Source organism: Megalops cyprinoides, chromosome 5 (assembly GCF_013368585.1).
Source record: "Megalops cyprinoides isolate fMegCyp1 chromosome 5, fMegCyp1.pri, whole genome shotgun sequence".
In the NCBI taxonomy this organism is placed as follows: Eukaryota; Metazoa; Chordata; class Actinopteri; order Elopiformes; family Megalopidae; genus Megalops; species Megalops cyprinoides.
This window is the reverse complement of record NC_050587.1, coordinates 30,347,629-30,363,237: the sequence shown is the minus strand read 5'-3', so window position 1 is coordinate 30,363,237 and position 15,609 is coordinate 30,347,629. Positions and strand designations below refer to the sequence as shown.

The 15,609-nt window shown below is 41.3% G+C and overlaps 1 protein-coding gene across 1 annotated transcript; it reads right to left on the bottom strand.

Annotated features, from left to right (window-relative positions):
* Window positions 1–6,789: 6,789 nt before the first annotated feature.
* Window positions 6,790–14,629, bottom strand: LOC118778403 (small integral membrane protein 15). Its single transcript, XM_036529920.1, has 2 exons — window positions 14,578–14,629; window positions 6,790–7,288 (listed from the first exon to the last, which is right to left on the bottom strand). Exon 2 carries the CDS (start codon window positions 7,258–7,260, stop codon window positions 7,036–7,038), a length of 225 nt encoding a protein of 74 aa, XP_036385813.1. The 5' UTR covers window positions 7,261–7,288; window positions 14,578–14,629; the 3' UTR covers window positions 6,790–7,035.
* Window positions 14,630–15,609: the final 980 nt, after the last annotated feature.

Sequence of the window (15,609 nt, the reverse complement as noted above, 5' to 3'; positions counted from 1 at the left end):
AAACCCAAAAAGGTGATTTTATTTATTTGCCGTGACCCTGGGTTTAATTTATTTACTTTATTTTATTTTATTTTTTTTTCTTTTGACAGTATGTCAGAGAGAGGGAGATGGCTCGGGGAGAGACGTTGTCAGGCTCATTCAGCATCATACAAATCTGTTCTGTCATTAAGGAAGGAGCCAATGATAATCCATCTGTGTCACATTCGGAGGCCAAACCGAATACGGGAGAGGAGCTTTGTGGTGCTCTCCGCATCCATGCCACAGAAGCGCAGTAATGAAGTCCGGTGGGGTATGACAGGAACCCGCCAAAGGACTTCAGTGGCTTGTTTGTCTTTGGGATGCAGCTTAGCATTGCTGGTCGGCTTGTGTCCGAACAGCTTGCGCAGGCCCCTGAGGAAAAGCAGTACATGTCAACATAAAGCATGGTATGATACCAGATCGAAACCACAGCTAATATATTTTCAACATAATATCCTAGATATATTCAACTTTACAGCAAAATAACTAAATATGTCTGTTGCTGTCACTTTCATACATGCATGCAATTTAATACATTTTAGAGAACTTATTTTGCAACACAAAATGACATACATGATTGTAGCAACAACTTATACAGTGGACATCATTTATAACAATGGCGTGAAAATGGACCACATACAGTGACAAGAAACAGAAAAATTTATTCTGCTGTTTAAATATTCTACTTGTAAGAATGGCACAATTCACTCATAAGAATCATTATTGTATTTAACATGATAATCAATCGGGTGCATAACAAAACAAAAGAGCAGCTTGAATTTGAATCTCAAATCCTGTGTTAATTGCCGTAATTGCAAACATGTAAATATTTTCAGACATATGCAACTGAGAAACTGGGCAGTCTGCTGTTGAAGATTCTAAAATGCAAGTAGACCATCATGAGGAATCAAGAGGGAGATAAAATGAATGTAAATCGGCAAGGCACCACAAGGACTGTGCCATGGCGTTGTAGCCTAACACGCATAGTGCCTGTTTTCAGGGAGGCAATCAGACATACTTAACATCATTTTATATTTGTAAGTACATAATTAAGGGTATAAAAATACTATACAATAAAATGCTTTTTCTTCCGTCAAAAATTTATGAACATATTTCTCAAATAAGAAAAAACTGAAATGAGTTTCATTTCTAATTCTTTCTTTTAGAATCAAATTGTCCTGAATGGATCTAACTGAAACAAGCAGGGTACGATAGTAGTATATTGTGACATATCATAAAATATTTTTTACGTTTGTGTTCAAAAATATTCTACTTCTTTGTAAGGTGGGGCTTTTCTAATTTCAGGTAGCTTCCTTGTGTCGTTAGTTGGTTTGACATTGCAGCAACATTGCGAGAGCATTATACGTTCGCTGGAAAGCGCTGTACAGCGTTGGGTTTTATGCGGGCAGCAGTGCTGAGTAAGTAGGATTGTGTGCTCCCTCTCAGCGCCCTTGCCTCCTCAGTGGCGGCCATGCAGAGAGAATGGGCTCGGTTATTACGGGCCTTCCGTCACTCTGCCTGCGGGGAAAATGAGATTTCATCCAGATATTCAAATGGAGGAGGAATATTACGGCCCAGCACGGGCGCAAGTCATTGATATGAAAATGTCCGCCACGCCGGCCTATCACAGACGGCGCCCGTGGCATTGTGATTGCACGGGCGTGGGGAGGTTGTTATTTAATGTTCCGTCTTCCCCCCACTGCACTGTGGGTAATGGTGCAATCATGGCCCCGTGCGGGGAGGTAGAGGGGCACGCCACAGACTGAGCATGCTCAGTGTCACCAACCCGCGGCCGCACTGTGTGGCTGGTACAGTCATGTGCTGATTGAGGCTGGTGTTGTCGTGGTAGCAATGCAGGTCATGGGACCACTCTAACAGCCTGCTCCTTATGCTTACATTTTGAAAAAAAAATTATATTTATATTTATGTATTATAAAAAATGTATATATATGTTACTATTTTATATACCTGTCTCTTTTCAGGTTTTTATCTCTGGAGAAGGAGCCAAAAAGATGAATATTCTCAAACGGGGTTCAACGGGTTTTTCAAACTGTAAGTACACAGCAATAAAATGGACAATTGTGCCCTGAAGTAGGAAATAACGATCAAAACAAGTGGTTGGGCCAATTACTGTTTAGCAGTCTGACGGGGTAAATAAAACAACCTGCGCACATCTGAAGCAAACCCCTGGTATGCCAATATCGCCCCCCTTTTGCTTTTTGCCAGCTGTCATTAGGCCGCTGCCAAATTGTCGTCAGATCCGATTTATTCTGCTTGGCCCTGCCTTTAAGGATTCTTTGATCAATTACACTAATTAGAAAGCCGGACTGAGCCGAAGCACCCTGGCTCTCGTTTCTGAAGCGCAGCTCGACCCTCTCACCGTTTCTAAAGTGCCGTCCACCCTGTCAACAAATTTATCAGAATAAAGCCAGCAATTAATGATCCTAAAGGGCTGTTCAATATGCTTCTCCTCCCAGTCGGAAAACTTCCGCCAAGATTTTTTTCCCCCTCCAATCCAGAGAACACGCCAGCTCTGTGCTGTTGTGGCGATCCTCTTCTCTGCCAAAAAAACCCCTGAAATTTCTGGAGATTCAGCCCAAGGAACCAGCTGCCTGCCTGCCTGCAGACTTAACGAGGCCAGTCACAGAACACGTGACTGGGGGTTCAGACCAGCAGCATTAAAAAAAAAAAAATACATTTCATTTTCCCATACAGTACTCAAGGCAGATTGCTTTGGTCTGAGATTCATGTTGTAATAGGATCCCCATTAAAGCAGATCCCAGATTAAAGCAGAACCTTGACCCTCGTAATTTGTAGTATTTTAAAATCTTAGCCAACTGTGTTTACCCATGGCAAAGAATGCATGTAAGTACGGAAAAAACATGCCTGATTATGCCTGACTGTTTTAATGAGTTTAAAAAAGTTAAGCTTTAATATCAGTCCTCTAACTCTATTTTCCATCTACGTACTACCAGTGATGTAGCTAATATTATACAGAGAATGTATTGTTCAGTAAATGTATAGCATTAGGCTTCCATAACTGTTGAGTGCACAGACCAAGGACACGCCTATTGCCCACTGCTTTTTCCTTTTGGCATCTCATCAGACACTTTAGGAGAGCCATTGATCGAGATTATGCAGAGGTTATAAAACTTGATGACAAGAGGGATTTTTTCAGGACACATTTTGCAGCTGCAATTATTTCTGGTACATTCTGCAAAACTATGGGATGGGAAAGACCAATACTGGAGACACTGCGAGAAGCTTTTGTTTTCCCCTCCCTGGTATTTAGGATCCTTGTGCAGCAAGTCAGACTCTTATGAACAGAAAAACAACAAAACAAAAATGAAAATGAGTGTGTGATTTTTCTATAACCTCTTGTGCTCCCAGTCTGAAAGTGCTGCATAGTGCTGGCCCATCAGTTTTTGCAGTGAAAATCCACCAACAATTTAGAAACCCTGATATACATGCTTTATCGCTGGAGGTGATGCTTTGAGGTACATGACATTTTTGGAATTCCTCATTTTGAGACGAGAAGACAAAATTTCTCAGGGTAAACAGTCCTAATGGACTCATTGGCAATGGTCTTCAGTTTCCGGATTTTAGACCATCAGTCTGTAAGCAAGCATGGGTAACCATTTCAGAGGATTTACAGCATCTCTCTGGATACTTTCTGCTGCTAGCAACTGACCCAGGATGAGCTTATCCAGTGCAAATCCCAACAACAAAAATCACCTAAACGCTGTTCTCCGGGGTCTGCGCTAGATGATAGGATCTTGCGGTACTCTCGATTTTAAGGTCCGAAAACCTTATCGTCACGCTCTGTCTGTCGCCCGGGTCCCCCCAGCTTAATGCAGCAAGACGCACCTCCTTTAACCATCAGCAGACGGCTGCGGTCCGGCCGCCGTATGATGTCACTGCCGAGGCGATTTAAAGCCACCCCTGCCACCTGCCGTCGTCATTTGTCACAGAGGTGCGAGTCCCCACTTTGGCAGGGCAGTGACCCTCAGTGTGGAAACCCGTGTATCTGTGCCAGCGGGGAGGCCCTTAAAGCAAGGGACCCTTCAACCCACCCCATAAATCAACACACTGCTGCTGACCATCCTAACCTGAGGGGCTGTTCATGGTGAATTATGTAGGTCTGTCAAATATCAAGCACATTGCACCCCCCCTCCTTTTTTTCCTTCTCAGTGGCAGTCAGTTCTTATTTAATCACCAAGCCCTGACATCTGGTTGGCCCAAAAAGGATTTACAGTCCACCTTCGGGTCGGCACTGCCTTTGCACACCGGCCGCGAAACAAACGATCCGAGTAAAGAGGGCAGATGCAAGGGTGGTGCAACCTCTGTTGCCTAACATGTAAGGTTACCATAACCAGCTCGACATTCCCCCCCAGGCAATCCCCCCATTCTTGCAATCAACCTACAAAAGTACACGGGGCGGGGGGGGGGGGATGGGTGCCAGGAACAATTTCACAGGTTAACCAGGAGGAATAAACTCAAGCTGCACAGGCAAATAGGCGCTGGCTTGAGGGCAGCCTGGCGCTCTCGCCAAATTCAAATGCCGTGAATCTTTTCCCCGTTAAGAGCGTGTTGTGTCTGAACAGGAGCTGAAAGGGGAGTGGAGCAACACAATGCCTGAGAGGAGCTGAGAGGAGACAGGCAGGCCAGGAGCAGCACAGCCTCCTTTCAAGTCTGATTCCTCTGAGTCCAGAAAGGACCCCATCAGCGTTCCCACCAGGGTGCCCCTTTGGAGCCAGAAGAACCACCCGAAAAATAGCCCAATTGGGAACAAATCTATTTCCAGTACTCCCAGCTTGGGCTTCATACACAGACTATAAAATATAAAATACTGATCAGATTCTTGCATCAAAGGCACCGTAATAAAGTAGCTTTTCTGAATTATGAGGTCAACCGTACACTGGAATGAGCTTTTACAACTGAACATGAAAATGAAAACATGAATTATGTTGCAGTACTACAAGTAAGAGGTCTTAAAGTGTGGAACAGACGTCAGTTTGGGGGTTCCATTACAGCCCATGCTGGGAATCTTGTGCAGACAATCAAAGCATTGCTGGTTCAAGAACATAGTCAAGTAGTAAGTCTGCTGTGGATATTAAGCCTTACAAGTGAATGTAAGACTATTAGCAAAGATGAAGCAAAGATGGGCAATGGGCATATATAGATATACACCTGGCATATATACAGGGCATATACATGTCAAATTTCATCAGCAATGTGCCAGCTAATGCTATAACATCTACATTTGCTGAACTAGTTATTTTAGACCTCCACATATATTACAATGCTTAAAAAAGTGTTCATATTTTGCTTTTAGTTTGGCTAGACACCAAACATTCAGTGTAGTGTTAGCTGTGCAGACAATCTGCAGCGGAACCAAAAATGTCACCTTAATTGAACCTCTCCTTTAGCGTTTGATAAATATTGGAAGCAAAATCAGTGCATAAACTTTACATGTCATTTTAATTTATTTTGATTTCTAATACTTTATGTAAATGTTTTGTAGATGTGGAAACAACACATCATTCCCAAGATACACTGCATTAAAAAACATAGGGTAAAAATATGAACAGCAATTTTAAATAAGGGCCTGAGAGTCAGCTTGCAAATCAGAAGAAGTAAAAAAGAAAACCACTTCAAAATACTCATTTAGAAACAGAATTGTGTACATACAGTGGATTTACAATAACATCAGACCTTAGACCTACATTTTAAAACACCTTCAAAAAATAACTGATAACCTACTCATATTATTTAACTTTACATTTTGCTGATCCAGACATTACTGACCAAAAACATGACCGATCTAGTACTAATCTAATACAATGTAAACAATTTCAGATATTCGATTTATTGTAGATCTGATGTCACAAGACAGGTCCACATAGCACACAGCATGCCAAAATAATTCAAATTTTAAAAAATTTACTTACATACATAGCATTATTGCCAGTTAGTGGTAAGAAATTATTACATTATTGGTTGTTCCACATTGCACGGATGGTAATGTTTATTGCAAAAAGCTATTATTGATTCCTTATTTGTTGCTGCAAGGGCCTTAGAGAAGGGCAGTGGCTTATAAGGCATAGTGTGGCTACTTATAAACTTCATCTTTCATATTCTGAACGCACAACGTGTGCTGGGGGGGCCACAACGTTCCAAGGACATCTGTGGTACATATACCTCCAGCACGGATAAGTGTTGAGTTCAAACAAATATGAATCCAACCTTAACCATGCCCTGCCCTGCCTCTCAAATCACTGGCACGTTGCACATTAGAGATCCCTAGGTGAAAGTTCTCCCTTAACTGAGCAAGTTCTAGCAACGGACAAAATATCTGACAGTCGAGGAACAAAAAAACATCTTCAAGCTCTTTTCAGCAAATTTACTTCATACTCTAAGCGTCCCCCTGATAATGCTTTAATTAAATCCTCAGACTTAATTCTCATTTTGCACAGTGAAAACCGGCAGAAGAAATAGATCAGAAGATAGGGACAGACGTGTAGACCACAGCAATTCCTTGGTCGCTCTCATATCTTTTTGCATCTCCTGGCTCTTGAATTTGTATTCGCAATAGGAATGCATTTTTTATGAAACCTTCCCTAATAAGTCACAATATTCAGACGCATTTCCTTGCATGGACAGGAAAAAAGTAAGACAAAGTACTTACATTGAGGCAATGTCATTCAAAAATGTTACTTCTTAAAATATTTTAAAAATACTACGTTGAAGATGACCAATGTTTAGTGGGGCGCTTATAAAAGAACCTTTTAAGTATGCAGTATTACCAATGGAATGCAAAGCAATGGCAACATAGTAGACTTGAGATCAGCAGTGGATTTCACCTGGCGAGGGAGGCTAGCCGACATTGCCCTGTCTCTCCTGTCCCTCCTTTCCCTCGCATGTAACCTCTGTGTAAACTTCTCCATGGCTCCTTTTGGAAGGGGGGGTGGTGTCCTTGTAGATCACCCCAGTTGCTCCACACCCCCATAGAACCGCTCAGTCTTTCTTGGGCCTCTTTGCTTTGGCGATGTTCTCTTGCCGTTTCTGCTTCTTCCTTTGTTCGCGGTCCCTGGCCTCGATCATCTTGGCGAGCTTCCATGACAACAGGGCGCTGGCGATGAACAGCGGAGTGAGTGCCAGGATCACAGTGGTTAGGAAGCCGTAGGGGTCTTTGGCCGCCCACTCCACCACGTACTCCGCCCAGGCCTTCACGTCAATCATCTCTCCCCTGGAATCCCCCTGGAAACACCTTAGAGCAACAAAAAACGCAGATCCCATGGGTTAGAATACTTCACATTACTGAGAAATGGGGTTTGAGACCATTACACAGTGCCACATCAGATGCAGAATCTCAATAAGCTCCCAATGCCAGGGCAAAAACAGCTTCTTTAGAACTAGATTTATGACTTTTCATTTCTAATGCGCAGAACATTGCATCATCTCTGACATTTTCCAATGTATGAGTATCACAGGTATGTTCACCAAATATCTAACTTTCAGATCTTTGAAAATAGTGACAGATCTGCATTCAAAAATAATATCCCCCAGCAACAATTCCTCATTTAAACTGAAAACCAAAACCTGAATGTCAAACACTAAACTTTAAAAAGAAATTGAAAATGCAAAACCTCAGTGAAATTCATAATGTTAGAAATTCCTTTGATGTTCTGTGGTAGTGGTTTTAACTTTAAAGGAGCACAATTAATAACATTAGTTAGTTAGTTATTGTGTATATGTGCCCAAAATTACAATATAAAATTGATGAATTTTAAAATATGACAAGCTGGTAATATAATAAAATGTTTCAGTGACATTTGAAACAGCTGAAAAATATATATATATATATATATATTTTTTGCAATACTTTAGCAGCCTTACATAAGAGTGCCTTATATACTTTGCACACAATTTATCTATCTATCTATCTATATATATATATATATAGTTATATGGCTATAGAATATAACATACAAGACATCACAACACAAGACATTTGGGTTATGCATTTTGCTCAAGAGTACCAAGCCATCTACAAGTGACATGACCTCCTCCTTACCACTGCTCCACATATTAAAATATCTTTGTAATTTTAAAATTTAATATATTATCTCATATACATGGTAAATATGCATATGAGATATATATAATTCAATGTTTGTTTTACCTTGACCAGCACCATTTGGTACACGTAAACTGTTCTATGAAAGACTTCTTGCTGCCAAAATTGCATGTGCTATTTAAAAATATCTCCTGAACGCAGTATTTCTCTAAATGTTATAGTGTTACAAACTGGTAGTGGTAGTGGTAGTCGGTGATGTCAGACAACTGTCCGCTAAATGCCATTTCAGTGAGCAAGCAACACTGTAACATTAGCTTCAACCACAAGGCTATATGGTGTTGTTTTTTTCCACAAAATATAGCTATCAGTGCACATATACGCACGTCTCAAAGTGTTCAAAATGTTTTTAAATTCAATCTGAAAAAAAGAACATTGGTCACTTAAAAAGTGTGTTCACCTGATCATGCTCAGTCATTTCAGGCTCGTCACAACACAGAGGATATTTAAATTTCAGGATTTTCTTTGCTGATATGTTTGTCCATTGTTAAAAAGTGGTTTGGGGGGAGGCACAGGTAACTGCTGTAAGTTTTTTAAAACCAATTCAGATTAAGATTTGCAAGAGCCCAACTTTTCTAGGACCAAGTGCTTAAAAACAGATAAGGTGATTCACATATTTATTATCTCATACAATTTAACTGACTAATTTAAAAGTATGCAATTGCGATTGCTATCTAACATAATATTTCTCTAACATTTAAATCTGTTCACTACTGCTGAAAAAGAAACCCACCAGAATCGTAAATAAAAACTAAATTTATTTTGTATTGCTGCAAAGAGGTACATGGGTGGAAGGCAAATCCTGTATGCTAAAGAAACGATATGCATCCCTTAATCAGTAATCCTAATGGAAATGTTGGTAGTACCAAGGTGATGTCTCAGTGCAGACCTGTTTTGTTTCTTTAGCTCTGCTGCATATGGTCTGCTCCTATTCTCACCACACTCAATTTTACAGTCTGCTGAACATCCCAATCCCCTTAAAGAGTCAAAAATTGTTACCTACGCAGCAATTTGACAAACAAAAACAAGAGAGACTTTGCAGAATTCTGACATGTTTACAAGGGTGGGAATTCAAGCCGAGATATGTCAGCTAAGGTTAAGTTCCACCCCTCCCACCACTGCCAGTATCAGGAAAGTGCGGTGCGCTTTCTTCATTATTTCATACCATCTTTCATAAAATATAACATCCCATTACTAACGCACTGGACAGCTGATGTGAACCTTTGCTATGTTTAAAGACAAGTTCCCCATCTACTGCCAGGTGGGAACTTTTTAATCTGGGTCAATCTGTCTCAAAAGACTTGGGCCCAACACACACACCGTCTCAGAACTTGCTGCCTCTCTATCGGTGGGTGCAAACTGATGAAAGAGGTGTCTCCCAGCTGTTTTTGTTACTGATGTTTCCTGTAAAAATCAATAATGTCAAAAAATTAAGCCTCTAAACCCCATCATTTTAATATTTAAGTAATTGAACAGCATAGATAAAAGTTTTAAAAAAAAGCTGCAAGTTCTGAGATGGGTGATGTTGAAACCTCTTCTCCTTAGATCATTTCACATTGAATATTTTTACTGAGCTTGGCAGATGGTTAGCATTACTTTCATACATCCTCAGAGAAACCCAAAATGGAATTTATCAACTCCCTCCAGGTTTTAATTATAATGATATAAACAAGTTTACAGGCCATGCAAGGACAGTATCACCCACCTCTGCCACAAGAAGATAATGGCCATTGAAAAATATCAGCCATGCTGAGATATGGTTTAAAAAGGTCAAGGCACTGAGATGCATTAAGCTGCTCAAACCTATCAATATGGGACCCTGGGAAAGAGTAGGAAAACACACAGAATGGCCCAGAATGACTCCATCTCACACATGGGAGCAAGTTCCGTTCACTGAGCAGAACATAAATAGATAAGGTGGGAGGTCAGTGCAAAAAGTAATATAATCTGAACACAATGTGAAACTCACCGAAGAGGCACAGTGCTTCACCTTTAAAGTTTTGTCTCTGCCATGTGACTATGCTGTGTCATTGTGAACATTCCTGAACAGGTATTATCTCACACAGAATGTCCACGCTAGAAGATTCTGTTACCAATGAAGCCTCCCGGATGAGGAATGGGAGGACCACAGAAGCTAAATATCTGGTCATAATATAGACTACCTGTGGCAGAGGGCTGATTGAGCACTGTTGAGGGGCCTAGCTAACATAGCACATCTGTGGTGAAGGTTCAATCCATCATGGAATTCACATGTAGGAGATCTTCTGCACTGAGCTGTCTCCACCCCCACACTCAGTCATGTCAATCCCAGGCCCCACAGTTGTTAAAACCCAGACACTGTTCAACGTTACACACGTGTAATTGCCCTTTCTGATGCTCGCCTCCCCAGCAAGGAAAAATCCCGATGACAGACCTGCGGTACTAGTAAACATGGAATGTATGTCCTGACAGCTCAGCGGCTGACAAAGCTGTCATGACCATGATATGCATTCCTGCGTGACACGCAGTCTGGGCAATAACACCTCATCATGTCTGCAAGGTTCTACAAACCTCAGGCAAAAGGAACCAAAACAAAACAATAACACGCACACACATACACAAAGGTGTGAGGTGAACGTAAAACCATGAATTACGCTGATTGACCATGATTACGATGACAACTACACACCCCTACTGAGTTTCAATTAGTTACATCACGTTCCCAATCAATTACGACTGCCTCGGGCCTACAAGGCCCTACAAGCTGCACCAGCGATATTCCCATATGAAATTAAGGCTTTTCTCTTCAAGGTGATTTTCTCCCCCATTTTCTCCTCTCTTTCCATTTTCTTTTTTTTTCCCCTTTCCAGCCAGCAATTACAGTCAGCAAGTCTGCCAGATGAGATAACGTGCAGGGAATCTGCGTTTTTCCCCGGTCCTGCCACAGAGCGGAGGGGAGAGAGGAAGAGAGCCGGGTTGAACACGGCGGAACTGTCAAACACCTGGCAGCTCGGTGCAGCTGCGGTCTCCCGAACATCGGCCCACTGCCGAGGAGGCACGCGACGGCAGGAAAGAACGGGCGGGGGGTGGGGGGGGGAATGCTCAAACGCCGCAGCTTGACAAGGAGCGAATCCGCCCTAGCAGCTTCACAGAATCTCTCAGATCCTCCCGATTCTGGCGCCCGAATTGTCTTTAAAGTTAACCACAACAGGCGAAGGCGTGACGTGAAACGCGCGATACGGGGGTAGCGTCTAAAATGCCAAACGGGATTTAAAAATCCATTCAGCCTCTGTCATAATCCCGCTGTCTGCGACCTTAAGGCTAGGTTTTAAGAACGTTATTGCAGGGATGGTGTGAGCTTTGAATCCATCTGCTCCTTGAAGGAAACAATGCTGATCATTTACAAATTCCTTCAGAAAAGCCCAGTCAACTGAACGCAGGGCAGGTAAGATCTTGCCAAGATTTCATCCTCAAAATGGTGGCCCTCTCTATAGAATAGATTTGACTTCATATGATCAATTTAATCAAATTTAGCCTACACATTTTTTGAATCCAAAATATCAAAAAAAATATAATTGAAAATGGTCACTGTTATTATCCTTGGACCAGCCATATGCTGTGGGCCAAAATAGGTCTGCATAACTTACCATCAATACCCAGTTTACATCATCTGGTGAAGTGCCAGTAGGCACCAGGTTGTCACAGTCACCAAGTTAGAACATCTCATAAAATCTTGTACAGTGCAGTAAAAATAAAACGACCACATCATGTTTCTGCTGGCCACCCAAGGTAATAACCATGGTGTTGTTCAGTAGGAAGCTGTGGGATTTTGGTGACAATAGTAATGTGCCTGTGTAATAATTAATCAAGCACTTGATAATATCAGGTTCATTTTTGATGTTCTGATTCTACTATATTCAACAGAGTTTAACAAATGCATGTCTGCCTTGTTTTGGGAAAAAAGTAATTTTTGTGATTGTATAAACAGGGTTGCTACCACAATGCACCTGTGATCCTGGTTTAATTTTTTATTCTATGCCATTATGTGCAACATATGGACACTGCAAAAGTATTGAATGAAATTAATAATCATTTTGTTGGACTTAATTAAAGGTCAGTAATACTCATTACAGAGATTTGAGTTCACTGCAATCAGGGTAGTTTTTTTTTTACTTAGCTAAAGAACAGCTGGTCTTTTTTTGGCTTGAATTTGAGGTGGGCGCTAATTTAGTCCCCTGCTGTGTACTAACTATGGGATCAACCTGTGCTAACGTGCAACATTCAGTTCATAGTAATTAGCCTACTGAGATCACGGAGTAAAATTCAGAACTATTTTTGGCCTGTTTTTCTTGGATGGCAATCTGCATACTACAGTACTTTACTATCTTAATTATGACCCATCATGTTCATATACCTATAATCTTAATTAAAGGTAATTATTGCAACCTGTTTCATGCACAGCACCGATTGTGCTGGCTAGCAGTTACACTGCAAAAAAACACGTAGTTACACAAGATTATACCTATGGCTTTTAATGCCCTTTTCCCACTGTCAGGATAGAACCAGGCTCACTGGCTCAGGTACTGCTCTGAAGCATAGCATGTAGCATTGCAGGTAAGGAGCAAGGCTTGTAACCAAAAGTTTGCTGATTCAATTCCCTGCTGGGCCACTGCTGTTGTACCCTTAGGCAAGGTACTTAACCCACAATTGTCTCAGTAAATATCCAGCTGTATAAATGGATGGCATGTCAATAAAAAAAGCCTGTAACCTATGTAGGTTGTTCTGGATAAGAGCATCTGTTAAATGACAATAATATGATGCCATAATGATACGATGCTCTGCCTTGTTTTACAATGTACTGTAATTCCCAGTGGGGTGAGCAAGCACCAGTCCCAAAACTCTGGGTCCACAAACCTACAGTATCTAGTGCTGATCTGGTATTAGTCAGGCCAGCAGCAGACATGTCAAACTTCAGCACATCAGTCAATGCTATGTCAGGAACGAGGGAATGTTACAGCAGGCATCGGTCAGTATTCCATGAAGTGCAGCAAGCAATTTACCTATCAAAGGACTGCGTGTCTAGTCACCATTTAACATTCGTTTCCTTTATCAAACAGCCGATCCTGTCCTCTCTAGCAATTCTAGTATGACCATAGCTATCTATTGCTTTGCTCACTTTACATTTATCACAGAAAGCCCAAGTCGATGTGCACTCGTAAATGACAGCTCTCTTTCAAGGATTAGCCAGCGCGATAAACACATAATAGCCAGGAGAATGGTAACCATTTTATTTTTTTGGTTCCTAAATACAAAAACACTGTGTGCAACACAGCAGTGTCCGTACTCAATTAACTCACATAGGTTGTCTTGCCACTCTAGGCTTCGATCTTACATAAGCGTCATCAGTGTGTTCAGAGTTCAGATCAGATCAAGAACCTTAACCCCACAGGACGTTTTTTTCTCCATCTTCGCCAAACAGTCTTAATATGATTTTAACACGTTTACATAAAGTGAAGACTGTATATAAAGCGCCTACAAATGGAGCCCAAGATCCACGCTGCAGCTAGACACGTGCATTTCAGTGTTGGGGAAGATCCGCTTACTTTTCCTGTATTGAATTGTACTGTGTATACATTAGAGATGACGATACAACTTTAAACAGTAATATGTGTTTTTTTCTTATTTCCTACAATTTAAGAAAAAAAGTTCTAAGCCTAAAAAAAGTTCTTAGATAGGAAGCCAGGTATCCCTTAACGCTTCAACATATACAATTAATCTTACCATCGCTAATCAGCTATGATGGGACTACAGCTACGTGCTTCTTGGCCCGTAGAGCAGAACTAAAAAAAAAGCGCTGCAATGTAGATAGCAACTGTCTATACAGCATCAGCCAGGCTCATGTGTGTGGTCAGGAAGACACTGTCGACAAAATGTAGGCACCTACATTTATTTTATTCGATAGATTCAGCCATTCTGCCACCCAGAAATAAGGACTTAAAAAACTAGCTGCTAACTGACTAACTACATTCTCAAGACAGCTACCTTTATTCTATGTCTGCCAGTAAGAAATAGTTAAAATATAAAATTCTTGTCAGAGCTTGCTAGCAAACAAGCTAGCTACCAAGGGCCATGTGTACCGGTCCGGACCAACTCAAAAATTTCATAAACATGCCAAACTCATTGACTGGCGAATTAAGGGTCTTTCTGCCAGCCGGCTAGCCAACTAGACAATTCTAAATTCCAGACAGCCATTCAATGAGCATTTAGAGTTAGATGCCTAGCTGAACACTGCTCTGCCGGCATCATCCAAACTTCTACTTAGCTAGATACAAACTTTCCATTCACAATTAAAAGACAAACAATACAAGACAGATGATGCAGATACAGTACCGAGTTTTTAACTCATGCGACCTGATTTTAAATAATTAAATAACATCAATCACCCAGTAATGAGTTAGCTCCAAAGAGTACCAAGCGGTACCTGCTCACGTCGCCTCTTCTCAAATAGAAGAGTCGGGTAAGAAGTGCGTCATACGGTACCTGTACACTGGGAATTGTAGTCTTCGACGGTGTTCTGTAGCACTATTAAAATAAGTAAATAAGACTGGCTGCAGCGCTGTTGTATGCGTTTTCCACTAGTGTGGCTCGGCAGTCTCATGGTAAGTGAGCGGCAGAGAAGCCTTCTTGACACTATGTGTTTCTACCACAGGACCTAGAACCAAGTACCTGGTAGGCACTACCTGCGAAAAGGACAACACAGTAGCACCTGTCCCCTACGCATCACCAGAAATCCAGAGACCGGAGACACACTACTGAGAACGAGCGATGAGGTTTCCCTGCACTCACAGTGTCGTCGAATACCGTTGCTGCTTCCACACATCCGTGTGTTCACTGTCATACAGTTGCCAGGGAAAACAGGAAAAACGATTCCACTGGCCGTTCGGCTTCATTTTACGACAAGTAGACAGCAGCTGTTGTGTTGCGGAAAGCGGAGCATAAAATGGAACAGTGCTCCATTTTTTCACTGGTATTATAACTTAGGTGTGTGGCTAGCCAAGCAGAAAATGAGAGAGGACATTGAAATCTTGCAATTTTTTTGGTAGATGTTTTTTGGTAGATTTTTTTTTTTTTTTTTTTTTTTTGAGGTGGGAATATGGGCCTTCCCATGTTAGACATTTGTGTATTAAACTACAGAAGTGGCTACACTTGTGCTTTTCCACAAAAGTCTGAATGCAGGGCATTATTAGTTTTATGTAGTTATACACATCTTTTCATTACTGGCAAAAATTTACAACAGCTAAAAAATGTATGTCCTGTGATTGTATATTATTATGTTGTAGCTATTTACTATTGAGTACACCTGTAGCCAACCATGTAGTACACCATTAGCTGTCTCAGTCCCAGTGACTCGCTGTAGTTGTAGAATCTTCTTATAAATGCTAAAGTAGCTGGATGTTGCAATGCTCCAACAACAT